Source organism: Tribolium madens, unplaced genomic scaffold (genome assembly GCF_015345945.1).
Source record: "Tribolium madens isolate multiple individuals breed KSU strain unplaced genomic scaffold, Tmad_KSU_1.1 Scaffold_91;HRSCAF=231;Tcas5.2_LG7, whole genome shotgun sequence".
NCBI classification, from domain to species: domain Eukaryota; kingdom Metazoa; phylum Arthropoda; class Insecta; order Coleoptera; family Tenebrionidae; genus Tribolium; species Tribolium madens.
In genome coordinates, this window is record NW_025401063.1 from 18,012,728 (window position 1) to 18,030,956 (window position 18,229).

General features: G+C 32.3%; 2 protein-coding genes across 7 annotated transcripts in view; both read right to left on the bottom strand.

The window, feature by feature from the left end:
• LOC123012174 (sodium/potassium/calcium exchanger Nckx30C) overlaps nt 1-9,477 on the bottom strand; it is an 80,103-nt gene extending 70,626 nt beyond the window's left edge. For all 6 annotated transcript variants that reach the window (XM_044410018.1, XM_044410017.1, XM_044410016.1 and 3 more), the window contains exon 1: nt 8,681-9,477. In XM_044410018.1, the coding sequence (XP_044265953.1) occupies nt 8,681-9,397 (717 nt within the window). In that variant the 5' untranslated portion in view covers nt 9,398-9,477. The remainder of the gene's footprint in view (nt 1-8,680) is intronic.
• Nucleotides 9,478-15,322: 5,845 nt separating this feature from the next.
• Nucleotides 15,323-16,340, bottom strand: LOC123011208 (GATA zinc finger domain-containing protein 1). The gene is made up of 3 exons (XM_044408556.1): nt 15,936-16,340; nt 15,699-15,885; nt 15,323-15,653 (listed from the first exon to the last, which is right to left on the bottom strand). Exons 1-3 carry the CDS (start codon nt 16,284-16,286, stop codon nt 15,478-15,480), a joined length of 714 nt encoding a protein of 237 aa, XP_044264491.1. The 5' UTR covers nt 16,287-16,340; the 3' UTR covers nt 15,323-15,477.
• Between the last annotated feature and the right edge of the window lie 1,889 nt (nt 16,341-18,229).

Here is an 18,229-nt window from a genome sequence, read left to right on the forward strand (position 1 = left end):
TTTATATCTCAGGAAGCTCATAACATAGAACGGTGTGTGTAATCTGGCGCTTTCATGTTTACAAATGAAAATCTTCCATGTTGACGTAGCACTTCTTCGATAAATGTCTTCAAGTTGACAAAACGAATAAAATTCATGTCAAGTTTATTCTCACAAAAAAATCCAGATCGGATAGATTATTACTGACCAAAGGGCCGACAATTTTACAAAACTTTGTACAACTAATTCTTATTCCATAAAATGTCACGGAAATTGCAGTAATTCCCAATAAAGCAATGTAATACCACTATTTTCAAATTTTCTTCTACAATATGTCCCCGGATTGAGTTTACAAGAGGGAAAATTTTTTATCTTTTTTTACGCCAAAACTGCAAAGGAAAAACCTTTTTTGCTTTACCTGAAACTAGCAAATCTGTAATTAAAACTATACAGGATGCACCAGAACTCACGCCCCAGAGAAAAATGCCATATAAGGTAAGATACAGGAAAATGGAAAAAATGGGAAAAAAAAATTATCTATAAAAATTTCGAAGTTATGAGGGTTTAAAGTTTGCACTTTGACTCTATTTATTTCTGTTGGGAAAATAATTTTACAAGTTTTTTTGCTATAGGGTATTAGAAGTGCAAACAAGGAAGCTGTGTTCTAAATTGTAACTCTGTGCAATGTTTTATATACCTTTACTAAATAATTGTCTAAGAAACATATACAAGATCATCAGTATCATTAAATAGACATAAAAAATGTCATATGTCAAAATTTTTTGATAGAATTTTTTTTTCATTTTTTTCCTGTATTATTCCAACAGTAGAAAGAAAAGTTTATTTTTCTCTTGATTTTGGTTTTAATTTTTTGACAATAATGTCACTTTGACATGAGTTTTCGCTGGTTAAATAACAAAAGTGTGGGAAAAACATAATTTTGATAAATAGCAACTCAAAGAAACAGCTTTAAGAAAAAAAACCAAAGTCATTTTTAACAAGAACTATCATTATTTAATTAATAAATTAATTGTCAAAGTGACATATAGTTGTTAAATAAATAAAACCGCCAATGTTATAGTCCAAAATCAAGAGAAAAAAATCTTTCTACTGTGTTAGAATAATGAAGTTTTAATTACAGATTTGATAGTTTCAGGTAAAGCAAAAAATGTTTTTCCTTTGCAGTTTTGGCGTAAAATCAAAGATAAAAATAATTTTTCTCTTGTAAAGTCAATCCGAGGACTTACTGTATATTTACAAACTAATTCTTACAATTGGAAATTTATTCCCGCAGTTCCAAATTAATTCCCATAAAGAATTACTTAAAAAAACAATTCAATGTAATTTTGTACTTTAAAACATTCTTTACCACAAACATTAGTTTGTTTCAAAAATTATTCTAATTTTTGAATAAGTTATGACAAAATTAATACCTTCTTTCTACCAAAAAAATTCATATACTTATTTTTATTGTCTTTTATTGTCTTCCTAAAATAATACAAAGTGGTTATAAATGATTTTCATCTAGCCAGCTGTAAAATTTCCATGTAAAACAAAAAATGCCGCTTTACGAAAATAGGGGTACCTACTTGTTTTAACTCAAAATTAAAAACTCGCCGTTTACTAAGCGTCCACTTCGAAAATAGGCTTCAATTATAAACTTGTTTTCTTCCAAAGTATACATTATTATCAATTGTTGAAAATTAGTTGAAACAATAAAAGTTTAATTAACAACTATTTATTATTAATTAATAAGTGACACTAATGACAGCACTAGAGCTTTCAAAAAAAAGTAGAGCGGCAAAAATAAAGTTACATGCAAAAAAATTCCAAAGCTGGCTAGATGAAAATCATTTATAACCATTCTGTATTATAAGTATTACTATTTACTATTTACTACAATGGCAATATGTCCAAAAAACCCAGCAAGTCGAAAACAATTTTAATAATTCCAGATAATTCTGTTATTAATTCCGATTGAAAAATTTGGGTACCCAATTCCAAAACTGCAATACTGACAATTTTCGCTTCAATTATTAAAATTATCGATTGGTAAAATTGCGTAATTCTCCCGGGTTTCCCGGACGACAATGTGTGGCAGCTCAACTATCGAAAATTTTCTCGAGACCGGCTTATCGCTGATATTAAAAAGACTCCCCATAATTCGTCGCTACAACATTTTTATGTAGGTCGGGGGGATAAGCGAAGCCAGCGAAATTTTCAGATTGGGAAATTGGGCGCAAACATCGAGCAAAGAGTAAAAGTCGGCACAACTTCCGAACTAAATAATTTATGAAGCGGTCTCACGTGCAATATCATCACTCATCTATTATAAGCAGACACGTGAAATTATTTTGTGGAGGTAGAAGGAATGACTATTTTGGGAAATAATAGGAAATCGTAATTCATTTTCGAGCAAGTTGAAGAACCTAAAAATCTAAATATGAGTAATAATAAAATATTGTACTGATGTTTTCCAAAAATAAAAAAAAGATATTTCTGGTGCTCTTAATACAGGGGAGTAATAACGAGCCTGAAAATGTTTTCAAAGCAACCACAGATGACATGGATATCAAAATATTTGGTTTTAATAAATTAAACCACCACCTTCTTAATGGAATGTTGGTTCTTTGATATAATGTTTAAAAATTCCTAAATCTTGAAAATGTAAAATTGGTTTAAATAGAGGTCTGAGGTTATATTTAATCAAAGTGGCAAAACCAAAACCGCCCCCATGTCGTTACGTATTATAACCACAAACCTAAAATTTCTAATATGCAAGCCTGATAATGATAACGGTCATTATCGAAACGTTAAAAATAAATGGTTAGTCTTCATATTAAATCCCTATTTACTAGAATAAACCACACAAAATTTATGGAGAATGTTTAAAAAAGGCTTTCCAGGCTGCACGTTTATATGCAACGCGATATCCAAATTAAACCTGGAGTAAAGTCTATATGAAATTTGCCAAAAATAGAAATTCGATTACTAAATATGTATGTTTAATTAATTAAAACCAAGTATAATAATATCCGCATTATCTTTGATCCTTGAGCTTTAATGTTTGTTGTTTCAAAAAAAAATTCAGACTCATTATCACTCGTAGGAATGTATAAATGATAATTTTCTCTGGTTTCGTTGTGAATACAAAAAATGATTACCTATCTTATTTACTTTAACCTCGTTCCATGTTATTATGGTATAAATAACTAACATTCAACCTGTGCATTCAACAATAATTTATTATTTAATTATTTAAGCTGTCAATATCACCCTAGTATCTATACTACAGGACTTGTAAGAGGTTTTAACGCCCAGCTTTTTGACAGTTCTACCGTGGCTTTGACCGTTCTAACCTTCAAATATTGACATTTTCAAAATTTGTCAATTTTTTTAATGTAATTTAATATGACGAAAAAAGTGCGTGCCACGTACCGTAAAGGGCCATAACGACTGTGGGAGGATAAAGCCATCCTTCGCCAGGTCTCAAACAACTCCTTCGGTCGTTATGGCCTTCACTGTCATTGGTGTTGGACAAGTCAAATCCAGTACTGTTTCTGCGTTGCCTTGTACATACTATACACTATCGGACAAAAGTAAAGCAACTTTTATGGTAAAATTAAATATTATAAGAACTTGAAATCCAAACAGTAATCCCAGAATTCCAAACCTATTAGATTAAAACCTCACAGTGGGCTTGTGTCATAAACAAACCGAGATTATTTTCAAATGTTAAATAAGTTAGTTTGCAATAATTTATGTAAACAACACTCTTTATTAACGCAACAAAAATAAAGCAACTTTTTGCTTTGCCATAGAAAAAGAGTCTACGATTAAGGTAAGTTTATAAAAGCATATTTTTGGGTTAATTAAGCAAACTTTTTTAAAGACATAAATATGCCAAAAGGGAAACCAATATGCTTAGAGCTAAAAAAATGGTAGTGAACGCCTTTTTGGAGGGGAAAAGTGTGACTACCATTTCCAGGCTATTTGTCTTGCCCATATACAGTATGATGAAAAAAAGGCGCCCGTGTTAACCCACACGTTATAAGTGATCTTTTATTAAAGACGAATTCGAAGACCAAAATTAGATTTGTGCTCTTATCAGTAAGATATAGACTTTCCTTTTTAGAAAAGAGAAATCTATATAATTAACAGTTTTAAAATAATTTCATTGTTAAAGTCTAGATTTTGATACTGTTGACGGTGTTCTTAAAAAAAATGTGTAAAAAGTCTATTGAAATAAACTTTATTAAAGATGTTTGGATACCATTTCTTGGCTCCAAAGAAAATTTATCAATGTTGCAACATTGCAAATATCCTAGGATACAGAAAATGTCCAAGTAATATGCAATTATTGGAAACTGTAGCAACAAAAAAAATCAATTTTCAATGTTGTTTGTTCTGTGAAATTTGAACGATTAAAGTCAAAAAGGTTTCCTAGATACGAAAAATACCTGAGTGAAATAATTTTTTAGTAAAAGAAATTTGTACAATATTGCCGCTTTGTGCTGTTAGACAAACTGTTTAAATTTTAAAAAGAATCTATTTAAACTATTTTTGGAATGATGGTCACAATGTTTCAATAAAAAAGGACGCGCCTGTTTCAATCGTGGGAGTCTTTTTTTCATCACCTTGTATAGTGTGTCCAAAATAATTTCGCGTTATAATGTAAGAGTACATGTAGAAAAAATGCCTAAAACAGGAAGGTCTAGAAAAACTGCAATATGGAAGGGTAGGAGAATTAAAAGAATTTCTCAAAGAGATCCATGACTATCAGCACCAAGAATAATTAGTGAAATTCCTGAACTAGAAGTTAGCTCACGAACAGTTCAACGAAGATTAGTTGAAGCAAAACTGTACAGTAGACGTCCAGCTAAGAAACCATTGGTTTCAGAAAGAAATCGTCTTGCCAGGCTCTTGCATTTGCACGACGACATTTGAACTGGACAGTTACACGATATAAAATTTTTAATTCTGATGAGATGAGGCGTGTAAGGCGTCCAGTTAACACCAGATTTCATCCAACGTACGTTACACCAACAATAAAACACGGACGAGGAAGTGTATTTTTATGGGGTTGTTTTTCGTGGACCGGAGTAGGGGTCAGTGAAGTTAGCACCCCCACTTAAGAATTTTTAAATATAAATAATACCATAATTTTGCACACATTTTGCACAATTTTGCACACTAAGTTTCGAATTTTGCACACCTATGATAGGGATCCTATGATTGAAATTATATTGGGGGTGCTAACTTGACGGTGACACCCCCACTTCAATATATGTTTAAAAATTTTATGTCAATTGTATTATTGGATTTTGCACAATTTTGCACACTTTTTATTAAATTTTGCACACCCTTACTTTACGAGTAATTACTAATTAAAAAAAAATTTTCAGCACCCCCAATTTAGCGTAAACGCATAATTTTTATACCAATGAAATCATTTAATTTTGCACAATTTTGCACATCTTTTACTTAGTTTTGCACAGTTCGTCTTATTACCAATTAAAAACCGTAGCACAATCTTATACGGAATTCGGGGTATTGCACTATTTTCATGAAACTTTACTCTTACAATGACTGGAGATATAATAAACTTCTTCTCAATTTTATTTTTACTTTATTTATTACTTTACAAGTAATTACCTATCATTAAAAAAAACCTTTGCAAAAAGGATCATAGGTGTGCAAAATTCGAAACTTAGTGTGCAAAATTGTGCAAAATATGTGCAAAATTATGGTATTATTTATATTTAAAAATGATTAAATGGAGGTGCTAACTTCACTGACCCCCGGAGTAGGCCCACTATACTTCATTGACGGATCATTATCTTGTTGAAACACGAAGCGCGGAGGCATTTCCCACTCAGCATAAGACAACATGATATTTTGGAGTATGTCTCGGTATACCAACCGATCCGATCCGAAACACAAGTCTCGCCTTGTTCAGGACTGGTTTCAGGAGAATGATGTCCAGGTTCTGCAGTGGCCAGCACAATCACCTGACCTCAATTCCATCGAGAACCTTTGGGAAGAGGTTGAACGTGGTATTCGTACCACGAACTTCCCTAACAAGCAATCGTTGATTGATAAAATTAACGAAGTTTGGACGAATCTACCAATGGCTAAAACACAAAATTTATTTCATCCATGCCGCGTCGATGTCAAAAAGTGATAGCAAATAATGGTTATCCGATTAATTACTAATTCATAATCTTGTTAAATTCGTTTTTGTTGTTAAGTAATTTTTTTTTGTAAAAGTTGCTTTACTTTTATCGCATATAATTTTGCTATGTTTCAATAAGTAAAACACTTGAAAACCTGAATGATAACCGATGCCAATAAAAATATTGTTTTTACATTTTACTTATAATACCAAAGCAAAAAGAAATACATTTCGTCAGATAATAGAAGGAACTATAAAGATAACTATACAAAGATTTTTTTTAATAGTTGCTTTACTTTTGTCCGATAATATGTACATACAGGGTGTCCCCGGATAGGTGAAACGACTCTTGAAAAAGACAAAAAAGTTTGATTAAAATTTTTGTTTTTTGGGGTTCAGCCCTGGTTGGTTAAAGACTAATTTCTAACATTATTTTAGTTTTGAAAGTTCAAGTTTGCCTTGGAAACTTTCGAAAAAAATAACTTTCTGCCTTTTGTGTGGCAAATGCGACAAGAAGTTATTAAGAAAAGTTGTTTAAAAAATCAACATCTAGGCCCATATAACAAATTTCAAAATCATCGACGAACTAAAAGTGAATGGATCAACTTCATCATTTATTTATAACATATCTTGCATAGATTGTATTATTTAATGAATTTTAAAAACGTTTATTAATGTAACACACAGAGTAGGTTGAAGATTGTAATGATCCCAGAAAATCTATCACTTAATTGATCCCAGAAAAAATTGGTATTAATCAATATTTAGCGCAAGACAGGTGTTCAAAAATAGATGAATTTGACTGGTAACTGACAGATGTTGATGTTATTATTCAAGATATACAGGGTGTTCGGTCCAAGTCACACCGGTCGATAACACCTAAACATACTTTTTTCTTCAAAAACTAATTTTTCAAATAATACTATTCATTCTTCGTTTTCTTAGTAAATGCATCAAATCCGGTTAGCAAATCCGGTGTAGCCGGAAATGCTACCAAATTTAGTTTTTCAAATGGAACACCTATGTTTTTTTGCTCGAAACAATAATAATTGGCATTAAAAATACGGTAAACCACTATTTATTAAATTTTACTGTACATAATGCACTCAGAAAACAATTTAAAGTTTTGTATTTTATTGTAAATTTTGCAATGTAGTATTATATTATGTATATTGTATTGTAAATTTTGTCAAGGTATTTATGCAAAAAGTAATATGCTTGAATACCGTTTAATTGTCAGTTTTACAAAACCTAATTTGTTAATAAATCTTATTGAGATCTTTAATAATGGATGATATTAATTACGACGAATTGGTAGATCAGCTTGAAGTGTTTTTTAAGTGCAATAAAAATAGAGCGGCTGAAAGACAGTATAGAGAAAAATACTCAAATATAGTTCACTCAAATTCTTGGAAACTTAGTCGAATTGAAAAACAACTGAGACGAATAGGTTCGCTTCTTAAAACTAAAAAACCTATGGTTCTTTGTGAAGAACAAGAAAAGAGAAATCTGAATGTTCTGTTATCAGTCGAAGAAAATCCAAGAGTTTCCATAAGAGAAAAACTGACAAATTAGATTTGCCAAACCAACAATTAAACTGTATCCAAACATTTTTTTATTCACACCTTTCCTTTAAAATTAAAAATCAGGTTACGCGACCAATTTCCTTATAGAATTCTAAGATTTAAAATATTTGCTGATTGCATTGTGTTACGAAAAATGTAATAAATAGTGGTTTACCGTATTTTTCATGCCAATTATTATTGTTTCGAGGAAAAAAACATAGGTGTTCTATTTGAAAAACTAAATTTGGTAGCATTTCTGGCAACACCGGATGTGCTAAAAAATTTTGATACATTTATTAAGAAAGCCAAGAATGAATATTATTACTTAAATATTTACTTTTTGAAAAAAAGAAGTAAGTTTAGTTGTCATCACCCTGTATGTTTCTTCAAGATGTAGATTCTTTTATAAACACCTTGTAAAATTGTTAAAGATAAGAAAAATAAAAAAATAAAATCTTTATAATTTATCTTTCACTAGTCGTAATGATTTTAGTTTTATAACTACATAGTTCAACGTAAATTGCTAAAATACTTTATTCAATAACACCATAACTTTAAAAATTACCTACATACTATTAATTTAACGACAGTAAAATAATTTTTATACTTGTTTTTGTGCTTTTCCAACTTTTCAACAGAAATAGTTTCCAGACAATCCAATGTTTTTTCTAAATATCGATCAGCAAACCCGCACTATGTTTTCCCCGGTTTTAGATGTCGATTTGCCGTCAAACGCATTAATAAAATTTTTTGTTGTTTTTTGGGCACGCTTGCATATCGTTGTATCGTCAATAAAATGTTTAATTAAGAAAACAAGCATAAGCGTTAGTTAGTCTTAGAGAATGCGTTTGATGAGTAGAGTGTTGTTAGTTAGGAAACAATCCCTTTTACGAAACGTCCTTGATGTCTCGACATTGCGCCAAAGGGTTTGCGGGCAAATATTTGCAGGGCCTTGACGTACCGTAGGCATAAGCTGGTCGGTGCTCCTGACCCTCGTCACCTTGTTCTTGTAGATGAGTTTTTTGACTAGCCTTTCCATGGGCTGGTTCCACTTCATAAAGCTGACATATAGGATGTAGAACGAGAAAAGCACAAGCGCCTCGTACCAGTAAATGTAGTTATCTCTAAAGAAAATGATGAGCGTAATGAGACTAAGCGAGTAAAAGAAGCAGTCTCTGAAGAGGGGCCACCAAGTGAGGGACAACACGGTCTTGGAGAAGATCGCGCACATCCCGATCACGAAGAGGATGTTGAAGACGGCCGAGCCGACGATGGTGCCGATGCCGACGTCGTCGAAAGAGACGAAAACGCCGATGACGCTAGTGAAGAGCTCGGGCGCCGATCCGCCCGCCGCCATGAAGGTGGCACCGGCGACGTCGTCCTGGATGTCCAGCTTCTCGATGATGACATCGAGCGCCGGCACGAAAAACTCATCGCAGACGATGGCCAGCGCCACGAACATGTAGACGACGCCGAGGATGTGGAGGATGATGGCACCGTTGCGCCGCTCCTCTTCGGTGAAGAGGTCCCGCGGGAAGAGCGGGTCGTGGTGCTTCGGCTCAAGAGTGGGGACGGCGAGGGTCGTCGTCACGTTGTCCTCCTGGAGGTCGTCATCGGCGAGCGCCGCGGCGTCCAGCGCGAGCAGCACGCAGAGGAGCGCGACGCGGCAGCTGGTCATTGTAGCGGCAAAGAGAGCGTCTTCGACGAGGTCATTGCCACAGCGAGGCCGGGCGCGGACTGGACCACCGTTCGATAACCGGAGGACCGCGCACTCTGCGCTAGTGCAGTGCACCACCCGGCGCGCGCCCAAAACGAGCACACCCCCTTACCTGATACATCAATGGCTGACTACACTGTTTTACCTTCTACAACCCCATCCTCCACCGAACACTATTCACATTCTTATAAAATTAAATACCAATAATTGCTCCTGCATTGTGACAAACCAAGAATCTGTGCTCCACTTCAAACCCTAAAGAAAAATCTGCTGAATCAATAATAACAATCGCCCGGTGAAAGAGTTTACATTATTGTCGAGAGATGGCAAACTTGGTTACTCGTTTTACTAAACTATTACTACCGTGCGATCAAAAAAATAAGATAAATTAGAGTAGGCGGTTCTTCTGATGGCAATCCTAATTTTTGCAGTCAAATGTCAACGGAAACTTTGACAAGTTTGCGTTTTATTCCTTTTGAGTGAAATAATGTTCACTTTAGAATAGAATAGTATATTAAAGTACAAGTTGCAGAAGTTTGAAATTCCGAAACGAGCCGCGAAGCGGCGAGTTGAGCAACAAATGAGTGCTTGAAGAATCTTCTGCAACAAGTGCTTTATACTATTTTTTCTATTTCGCCGCTTTATATCATTTTATAAATTAAAAAATGAAAATGATTTTTTTTTTCTAGAGAATTTTGCGGTTGGCGACATTAATGTGTGGAATAATTTTAGGCGGCTGTAAAAAATAAAAATTATTCTTATTTTCACATTTGGAAATGAATTGTGAAGAAAGTCCGTCACTAAAATTAAATTACCGCGAATGACTTATTCCAGCATGCAAATGACATCATTTGGGTGTTGGAATAGACTTATTCTAACACGGAAATAGAATTTTTTTTTATTGCTGTACAAGAGGAAAACTGTCGATGATCATTTCACTTTCAGTTTGTGTGAAAAATTTCCAGCCCAGATTCCCAGCCAATGTGTTGCCAACTGTAGAATTTAATCGACGCCTACTCTAATTTATTTTTTATTTGATCGCACGGTATTTTCTGTATTAAAATTCACTTTTTTCTTTTCTTTGGAAATTCACCAAGTGCGGGTGAATTTGTCATTCCATACACAACATAAATATTTATATCATAGTTTTTGTAATTTGGATAGTATACACAGGTGTCCCGTTTTTGCACGTAACGTACAGCGTACACTTGGTTGCCAAAAAATCGGAAAATTCAAAGCATAAAAATGTCAGATTTTTATATTTATCCATTATTTGAACATGGCTTAATTCTAAAAGGTTAAGTTAGAACTGATAGTTAATCTGTAGTACTCACTACTCATTGGGTTTTCACATAAATACTCAACTAATTGATTATCTTGAATTGCATTTGATGCTCTCGGCATTTAAGTGCGGCATTGCAGAAAAAATTATTTGGATGCGACAGATGACAAAATGACAATTAAATTAACAAGGGCAAAACTTGTTTCAATCTAAAGAAAATTCTATTTTCCGTTTTTATTGCAACCAACTGTACAGAGTGCTGCATTTTGGATGTCCGAATAAGGAATCTCCGAAACTAAGATGTTTATCCAAAAACGAGTGATACATTCTGGGGCACATTTTTTGAGAAAATAATATTGGTTAAGACCGCATCCCGCTATCGTCTTTTGTTTTCGACTTACAGACTAAAGTTGACATTTTGGCGAAATCTAAAAAAAATCATATCTTCGTCATTATAAAAGATACGGATTTGAAATAAAGACATTATTTATACAGGCACTTTTTTACGAGGAATTTAATAATGTAGTTAACATTTTTTTACTTATTGGTTTAGCCGTAATAAAATAAACTTGTATTTTTTTTAAATGGAAATCATAGACGGCTACAGCAATTTTGAAGAGCTTATTTTCTTCTGATCTAAAAAATACAATATATTTGTAACAAAATATTCTTTTATAATTATACTTTGAAAATGAAATACATATTTTGTTTGATAATATAGTTGGCCATGGAAAAACTATTTCACTCCAAATGTGTAAATAATAATCAATAAGAGTTTTATGAACTGTAAAATAGATGGAAAAATAGATAAAATTTTAAAAAATAAAAAAATATGATATGGTAGAAGTATTGAACAAATATGCGAGCGCCTCAGAACAAAATTATTACATATTTTTAAGAAATCCAAAAATAGGAAAAACAAATGTGTCAACAGTCAACACAATTAGAAAAAACATTTTTTTGATGATCTAATGGAGGTATAGGATAACGTTCTACATAGACGGAATTTGGGTACTTGAATAACCATATCGTCATTTTTGTGTCATAAAATATATTTTATTGAAGAATTAAAGCGGCTTTTTTACAACATTCTATCTATCACTAGAAGTTACAATGGTAATGTTAGATTGTTTAAAAACAATGCATTATAAATTATTTCCAAACACCGCTTGAAATTAAAAATTATAATTAGACTAAACAATATTTTTTGCATTCATAAGGGTCTCTTAAACGACTATCAAAAATGCATAAAAAACTTTCGTTGTTTGAGTATGAAAAATTTTCTTTATCTGCAAACGTCACAAAAGTGACCACTTTTATGACTAAATGACACAGGTAAAAGTTTTACTTTTCAGACATGGAGTAAAAACACTGTTTTTACGCCTAGGCGTTTTCACTTTTACTTGACACTTACTTTGACATTTACCACTGTTGTCTCTTTCTTGTCCCTTTCGCTTTTTCAGCATTTTCTGCAGAGGTACAAGGTATATTATCAGCATTCGACATTTTGCACTATTAACTACACCAGTTATTCACCAGTTAAATCAATCAACACTTTCGAAATCTCAACACAAATTGCGAAACTGACGCGTGACGTTTGTTATGATTTTATTGCAAAGCGTCCTGATTATTGAGGTGATTTACTTGATTATTGGTGTGTTGCTCTTTTCGTTCCTTTTGAATCGTTTGCAGATAAAATAGTATATGTTATTTGGAGTAAAAGTGAGTTTATGTGGCTCAGCTGAATCCATTTGCCTCACTCCGTTCGGCAAAATGAACGTTCAGCTTCGCCACATAAACAATCACTTTTACTCCTAATAACATAATCTACTATTAACTGAAATTGTAAAAATGTCGAAAACAATGCGACCGGTTAAAATGCTCTACGATTAGTTGCCCATTTAGATATTGCGTTATTTTGGAGGTTTTCTTCGATTTTTCAATTCCCCAAGAATCATCCAGAATGGATGAATGCCAAAAAATGTTCTAGTAATATTTCTTTATTTTAAAAAGTTGAAAAAAAGGGTTTTTCGAATGGTAAAATAAAATAATCTGACTTTTGATTTTTTTCAAGTGGCGATCACGACAACTATTAGGATTGTCGGCATAAAGACACTTTGCTATTCTGCATAAATCACCTTTAAAAAAACAAAAGATGGCATTGCTTTATGGAGTTTTATAAATTTTGATAAACTCCGCGTAGTGACCCCGGGGTCGATAAACATTTATTGGAAACTATCAATTACAACAAAATTATCGATCAAAAATCCGATTGACGTCGACAGAAATATTTCAGGTTGTTTAGAAGTTATCGACGATAAGTTTTGGTACAGTAGAACCCCTCAAGGGGCCATTGTATTTGCTCCTTATAACCGATTTTTGCTATAAACAGTCATGGATAATAAAAGTTTTTACACATGTACCTACTATGCAAATTATTTCTTAAATACGAATATTAAAGAACTTTAAAACAATACTTAAGTTGTTTTTCGTAATGAAGCATTTTTATCTTACCAATTGCGCTTTTCAGTTCTACAAGGCTATTGAAAAAGACATTGTGGTTAGGTGGAAACATCCAATAACAAAAAAAATCATCTCTAAAAAATCCCTACTTTTTTCTGCAAGTTGTTCTGCTTCTTCTTTTAACATGGCCCCATTTATGGGCACATTGGATTCGCGATTCACTTTTAAAAAAGGCTTTATCTAATTTAGCATTTTCTTCACTTTTGACGAAAATTAACCAGTTGAACTCCTTGTCCTTGTTTTTTTAAAATTGTTGATAATGTAGAACTGACTAAATTTTTCTCTTTGCACATTACAACTTGTTTTTTACCACTTTCGAACTCTTTCATTATTGATATTTTTTCTTTGATAGAAAATGTTTTTCTTTTTGAGGACGACGTATTGATACAGAAAAATGAAGTGTTCTCTGCTTAAAAAGTTATTCAAGACTGAGAAAGTAAGAAAAATAAAACCATTAGCAGGCAAAACACATTTCCAAAAAAATTCTAGTATACAATACGTAATAGAGACTCGCACGATTTTTATTTCTTCTAGGAACTCTCGTGATAACCGATCTGTTTCGGAAATTTCTCAGAATTTTTCGCCATTACCGATCTTTGATCTTGGACAAAATACAGTATGATGAAAAAAAGGCGACCGTGTTAACCCACACGTTATAAGTGATCTTTTATTAAAGACGAATTCGAAGACCAAAATTAGATTTGTGCTCTTATCAGTAAGATATAGACTTACCTTTTTAGAAAAGAGAAATCTATATAATTAACAGTTTTAAAATAATTTCATTGTTAAAGTCTAGATTTTGATACTGTTAACGGTGTTCTTAAAAAAATGTGTAAAAAGTCTATTGAAATAAACTTTATTGAAGATCTTTGGATACCATTTCTTGGCTCCAAAGAAAATTTATCAATGTTGCAACATTGCAAATATCCTAGGATACAGAAAATGTCCAAGTAATATTCAATTATTGGAAACGGTAGCAACAAAAAAAAATCAATTTTCAATGTTGTTTGTTCTGTGAAACTTGAACGATTAAAATCAAAAAGGTTTCCTAGATACGAAAAATACCTGAATGAAATTGTTTTTTAGTAAAAGAAATTTGTGCAATATTGCCGCTTTGTGCTGTTAGACAAACTGTTTAAATTTTGAAAAGAATTTTGGAATGATGGTCACAATGTTTCAATAAAAAAGGACGCGCCTGTTTCAATCGTGGGCGCCTTTTCATCAGCCTGTATATCCACCTCAATTCCAGAAGAATACTAGCTATAGAGAGAGAATTTAACAAGAGTAGGATACAAATCGGCAAGGAACCAGACAATTTACTCGTTATAGCCGATTTTTCGTTATATCCGGGACTCATTATAGAGGAGTTCCACTGTATCAGAAAATTTTTCGGTAATAATAATGGGCTATGACCTATGCACAGGTGCGCCAGAACTCTCGCCCCAGAGAAAAATGTCATGTAATGTAAGATACCAGAAATATGGAAAAAATGTTAAAAAAATTCTATCCATAAAAATTTCCAAGTTTAAATTTTGCACTTTTATTTCTGTTGGAAAAATAATTTTCTAAGTTTCTTTTCCACAGGCTAATATAAGAAGAAACAAGGAAGCTGTATCCTAAATTGTAATTCTGTTTAATGTTATTTGTGACTTTTATTGGCAAAAATTTTGTACCTTTACTAAATAATTATAAAGAACATTTACAATATACAATACATCAGTATTATTAAATAGACATAAAAAATGTCAAATGTCAAAAAATAAATGTTAAAATTTTTTGAGATAGAATTTTTTAAACATTTTTTCCATGTTCTTGGTGTCTTATCTTACTTGAAATTTTTCTCTGGAGCTCGAGTTCTGACACACCCTGTATAGTTCCGAAGTTATTGGTGGTTACTAAAATCACGACGAAAATTTTGCATCCCAAAAATTCAGAAGTAAAATTTTTACTAGAAAAACATTTCATATCCAGTTCTTTACTTTTAACTTTTTTTGGTATGGTGTTTCAAATTTTTGTTTCACATACGTCCCATTGAAGTTCCTTTCCTATCATGCGACTAACAGGGAAAAAGGTTTGTCAAATACAGTGTAAGTAATTTATTTTAACGATAAAAGAAAACGAAAGTGATTGTTTTAATACAATAATTATATAAAAAGCGACAAAATACACTGAAAAAAAGTAAATAAATACACTGAAAATAATACGTAATACAGTATAAAGTTGTTTCTCAATTATTTTAAAATGGCTTTCCACATAATCTTCTAATAGACTCCAATGACGTCCATATATACCCAGGTTGTGCAGGAGCATGTACTGCTGGATAAGGCGTATTTTTCGATTTGTAATAATCAGAGGGTGCATGCATCACAAATTCCATGCATTCCAATTTTCTTGGTACATCTTCTTCTGGACCTAAAATTCTAATAAAATAAAATCTCAATTTTTCGCACACGTTACCTATTATGTAAGTAGCAGGATCAAAACCTTCCTCAGGCGGGGGACTCTCTTGAGTAGGCAAAAGCCACGTAATCACAGCACTTTTTTCACAATACTGATCTGTTAACAACCCCTTAATTTGAGCATAAAAAATATCACCATCCTCATCCTGCATTGAAACAATATCACCCACTTGAATGTAACTCCCCTAAAACAAAGCATAAACCTTGATACAGTACAATTCTAACTATCACTTACTTTATAAAAAATTGATTCAGAGGTGATTGTAGTGGCCACAGCAGAGGGTGCTTTAATTGGCGTCTTCTTAAAAATGCCTCTTCTGCCTCTACCCTTCGGTGCCCCAATTTTAGGGATGGCAAAAGGATTAAGTCTAGTTTTATATGAGCGAGTAGTTCGTTGTTTACGTTTAATGGATTTGGAATCTTCAGATTTATCATCGTTTTCCTCCTCTTGTTCCGATTTGAGGTTATCCTTAGCTTCGTTAACACAGTCTAAACAGATTGCCCCCAGATTTTCAGCGTTAGTCCATAGTGGAGATTCGCTGGTTTCGCACTTCAGGCACACGGGGGTAGTGCCTTTGAGGGGCATTTCAATGGCTTTCTTATTTTGAGGTTATGTTGTGCGACAAACGTCAATCTCAAGGTCAAACATTTATCCACGATAATAATATTTGCAAAATTGGCACAAAAATAATGTAATAAATATAATCAAAATATAAAAAAGTATTTTTTTTTATTATTTCATAAATAATTCAAGCATTTTTATTATTAAAATATGGTAAATTGTTGGTTGCATAGCACACTGGCGTATTTTTGTGCTCTAGTTTCTTCTTTTATTTATTATTTTATAACTAAAATAGTGGCAGCTATAAAGTAATGATAATAATAATTAGTTGTTTATACACCAAGGCAGTAAAATGATACAAGTCTGAGGTGATGAGCAGAGCGAGCGAGGCGAGTAACAAGCGAGTTTGATAAAGATACTTTACTGACGTGTTGCATACAAAATTTTATGACCAACGGTACAAATTCATAAAAAGATAGAGCAAAAAATTGAGAAATTGTAAGTTATCACATTTTATTATGTCAATATAACAGATATAAAAATAACAGAAAATACAAAACAATTTTTGACAGTTACCTAAAACTATTATGAGCTGATAAATAGGTATTTGCAACAGGTAAAAATGCTTGATTTGTACAGTGCAATAAAGTGTTATTTGTTTACTTCTGAAAATTGCTATGGTAATGCATGGGTCTATTGACGGTTGGCGATAAAATATAAAATATCGTTTCTCTTGATATCTTCATGTCTGTTAATTAAAATAAGTTATTAATGAATCAAAACGTAGGTCGTAGTTTAAAGGATAAATAAATGATAAGAGAAAATTTGTTTCATTGTTTGTTGAAACCATTTCTGTTATCTAAATTTTTTAAAATAATTAATTATTTATTCGATAATATTCAGACAAGCAGGTTAAATGACGTAATTTGCATGTGTTTGTTTAATCATATGAATTTAATGTCTCATAAAAGCAAGTCAAGATCAAAAGAAAGGTTTCAACATAAATACTCATATTATGATTCTCTGAATCTTTCATTAGTAGGAATGAAATTTCAAAAACCATTCTTAATATTATTTTTCACGAAAACTTAAATTAAAAAATGTTACACTTCATGTTATTTCTATAAATAATGAATGAATAAATAAATCACTCCCTTATCTTGACGATGTATTTGCACAAAACCTTGCATTTGAAAAGAAATAATTTATTGTGCTATTATTTTACACAATTACATGTGACATCAAAATTTTCACTACCTTAAATGAAAATATCTCGATTCCCAGGGCTATTAACATAAATAAATTATTATGACGCAATTAGTTGTGCTGAATTCGAATAGAGTAAGTTTGAGCCAGTATAAACCAGAGATTTTTTAAAGATGTACAAGTAAAAAGCAAGTTTTTTGGACCTGCCTTGTTGCCAGGTCTCCCATATACCAAACACGTGCGTCTACAATATGGTTGTTAATTTTGTAAGCGTGGGACAGTTTTGCCAACACATTCCAAATAATTAATCAACTTAATTCTTCGAGATGGATACGCGGACATCCGTTGATTATTTAAATTATAGCACTTGAGTAATTAAGGGTGACGCAAGCAACAGTGGCGTATGAATTTTTTTTAGATTTTGCCGATTTGAAGTAAATTTGTGGGTTTGCCATTAGAAAAGGGTTTTTTATCTTAAGTCAATATTAAATAAAAAAAAATAAGTAGTAGCAGAGATAGGTGCTATGTATTTATAGATTAAGTGCCGCCGCGCTTGATCTAAAAACAGGTGGGGCTGTGTATGTTGTAGCTGTACAGTGATTTTACACACATAATGACAATAAATCTGAATCAGATGTTAAATAAATCAATAAAAAATTCGGTTGTTTTGGTTATTTTTTTGTTCTCATTTTTTTACTCCTAATCTTCTAATTTTTAAAGGAGTAAAAATAAATGTAATTAACTCATTTAATGTTCTATTT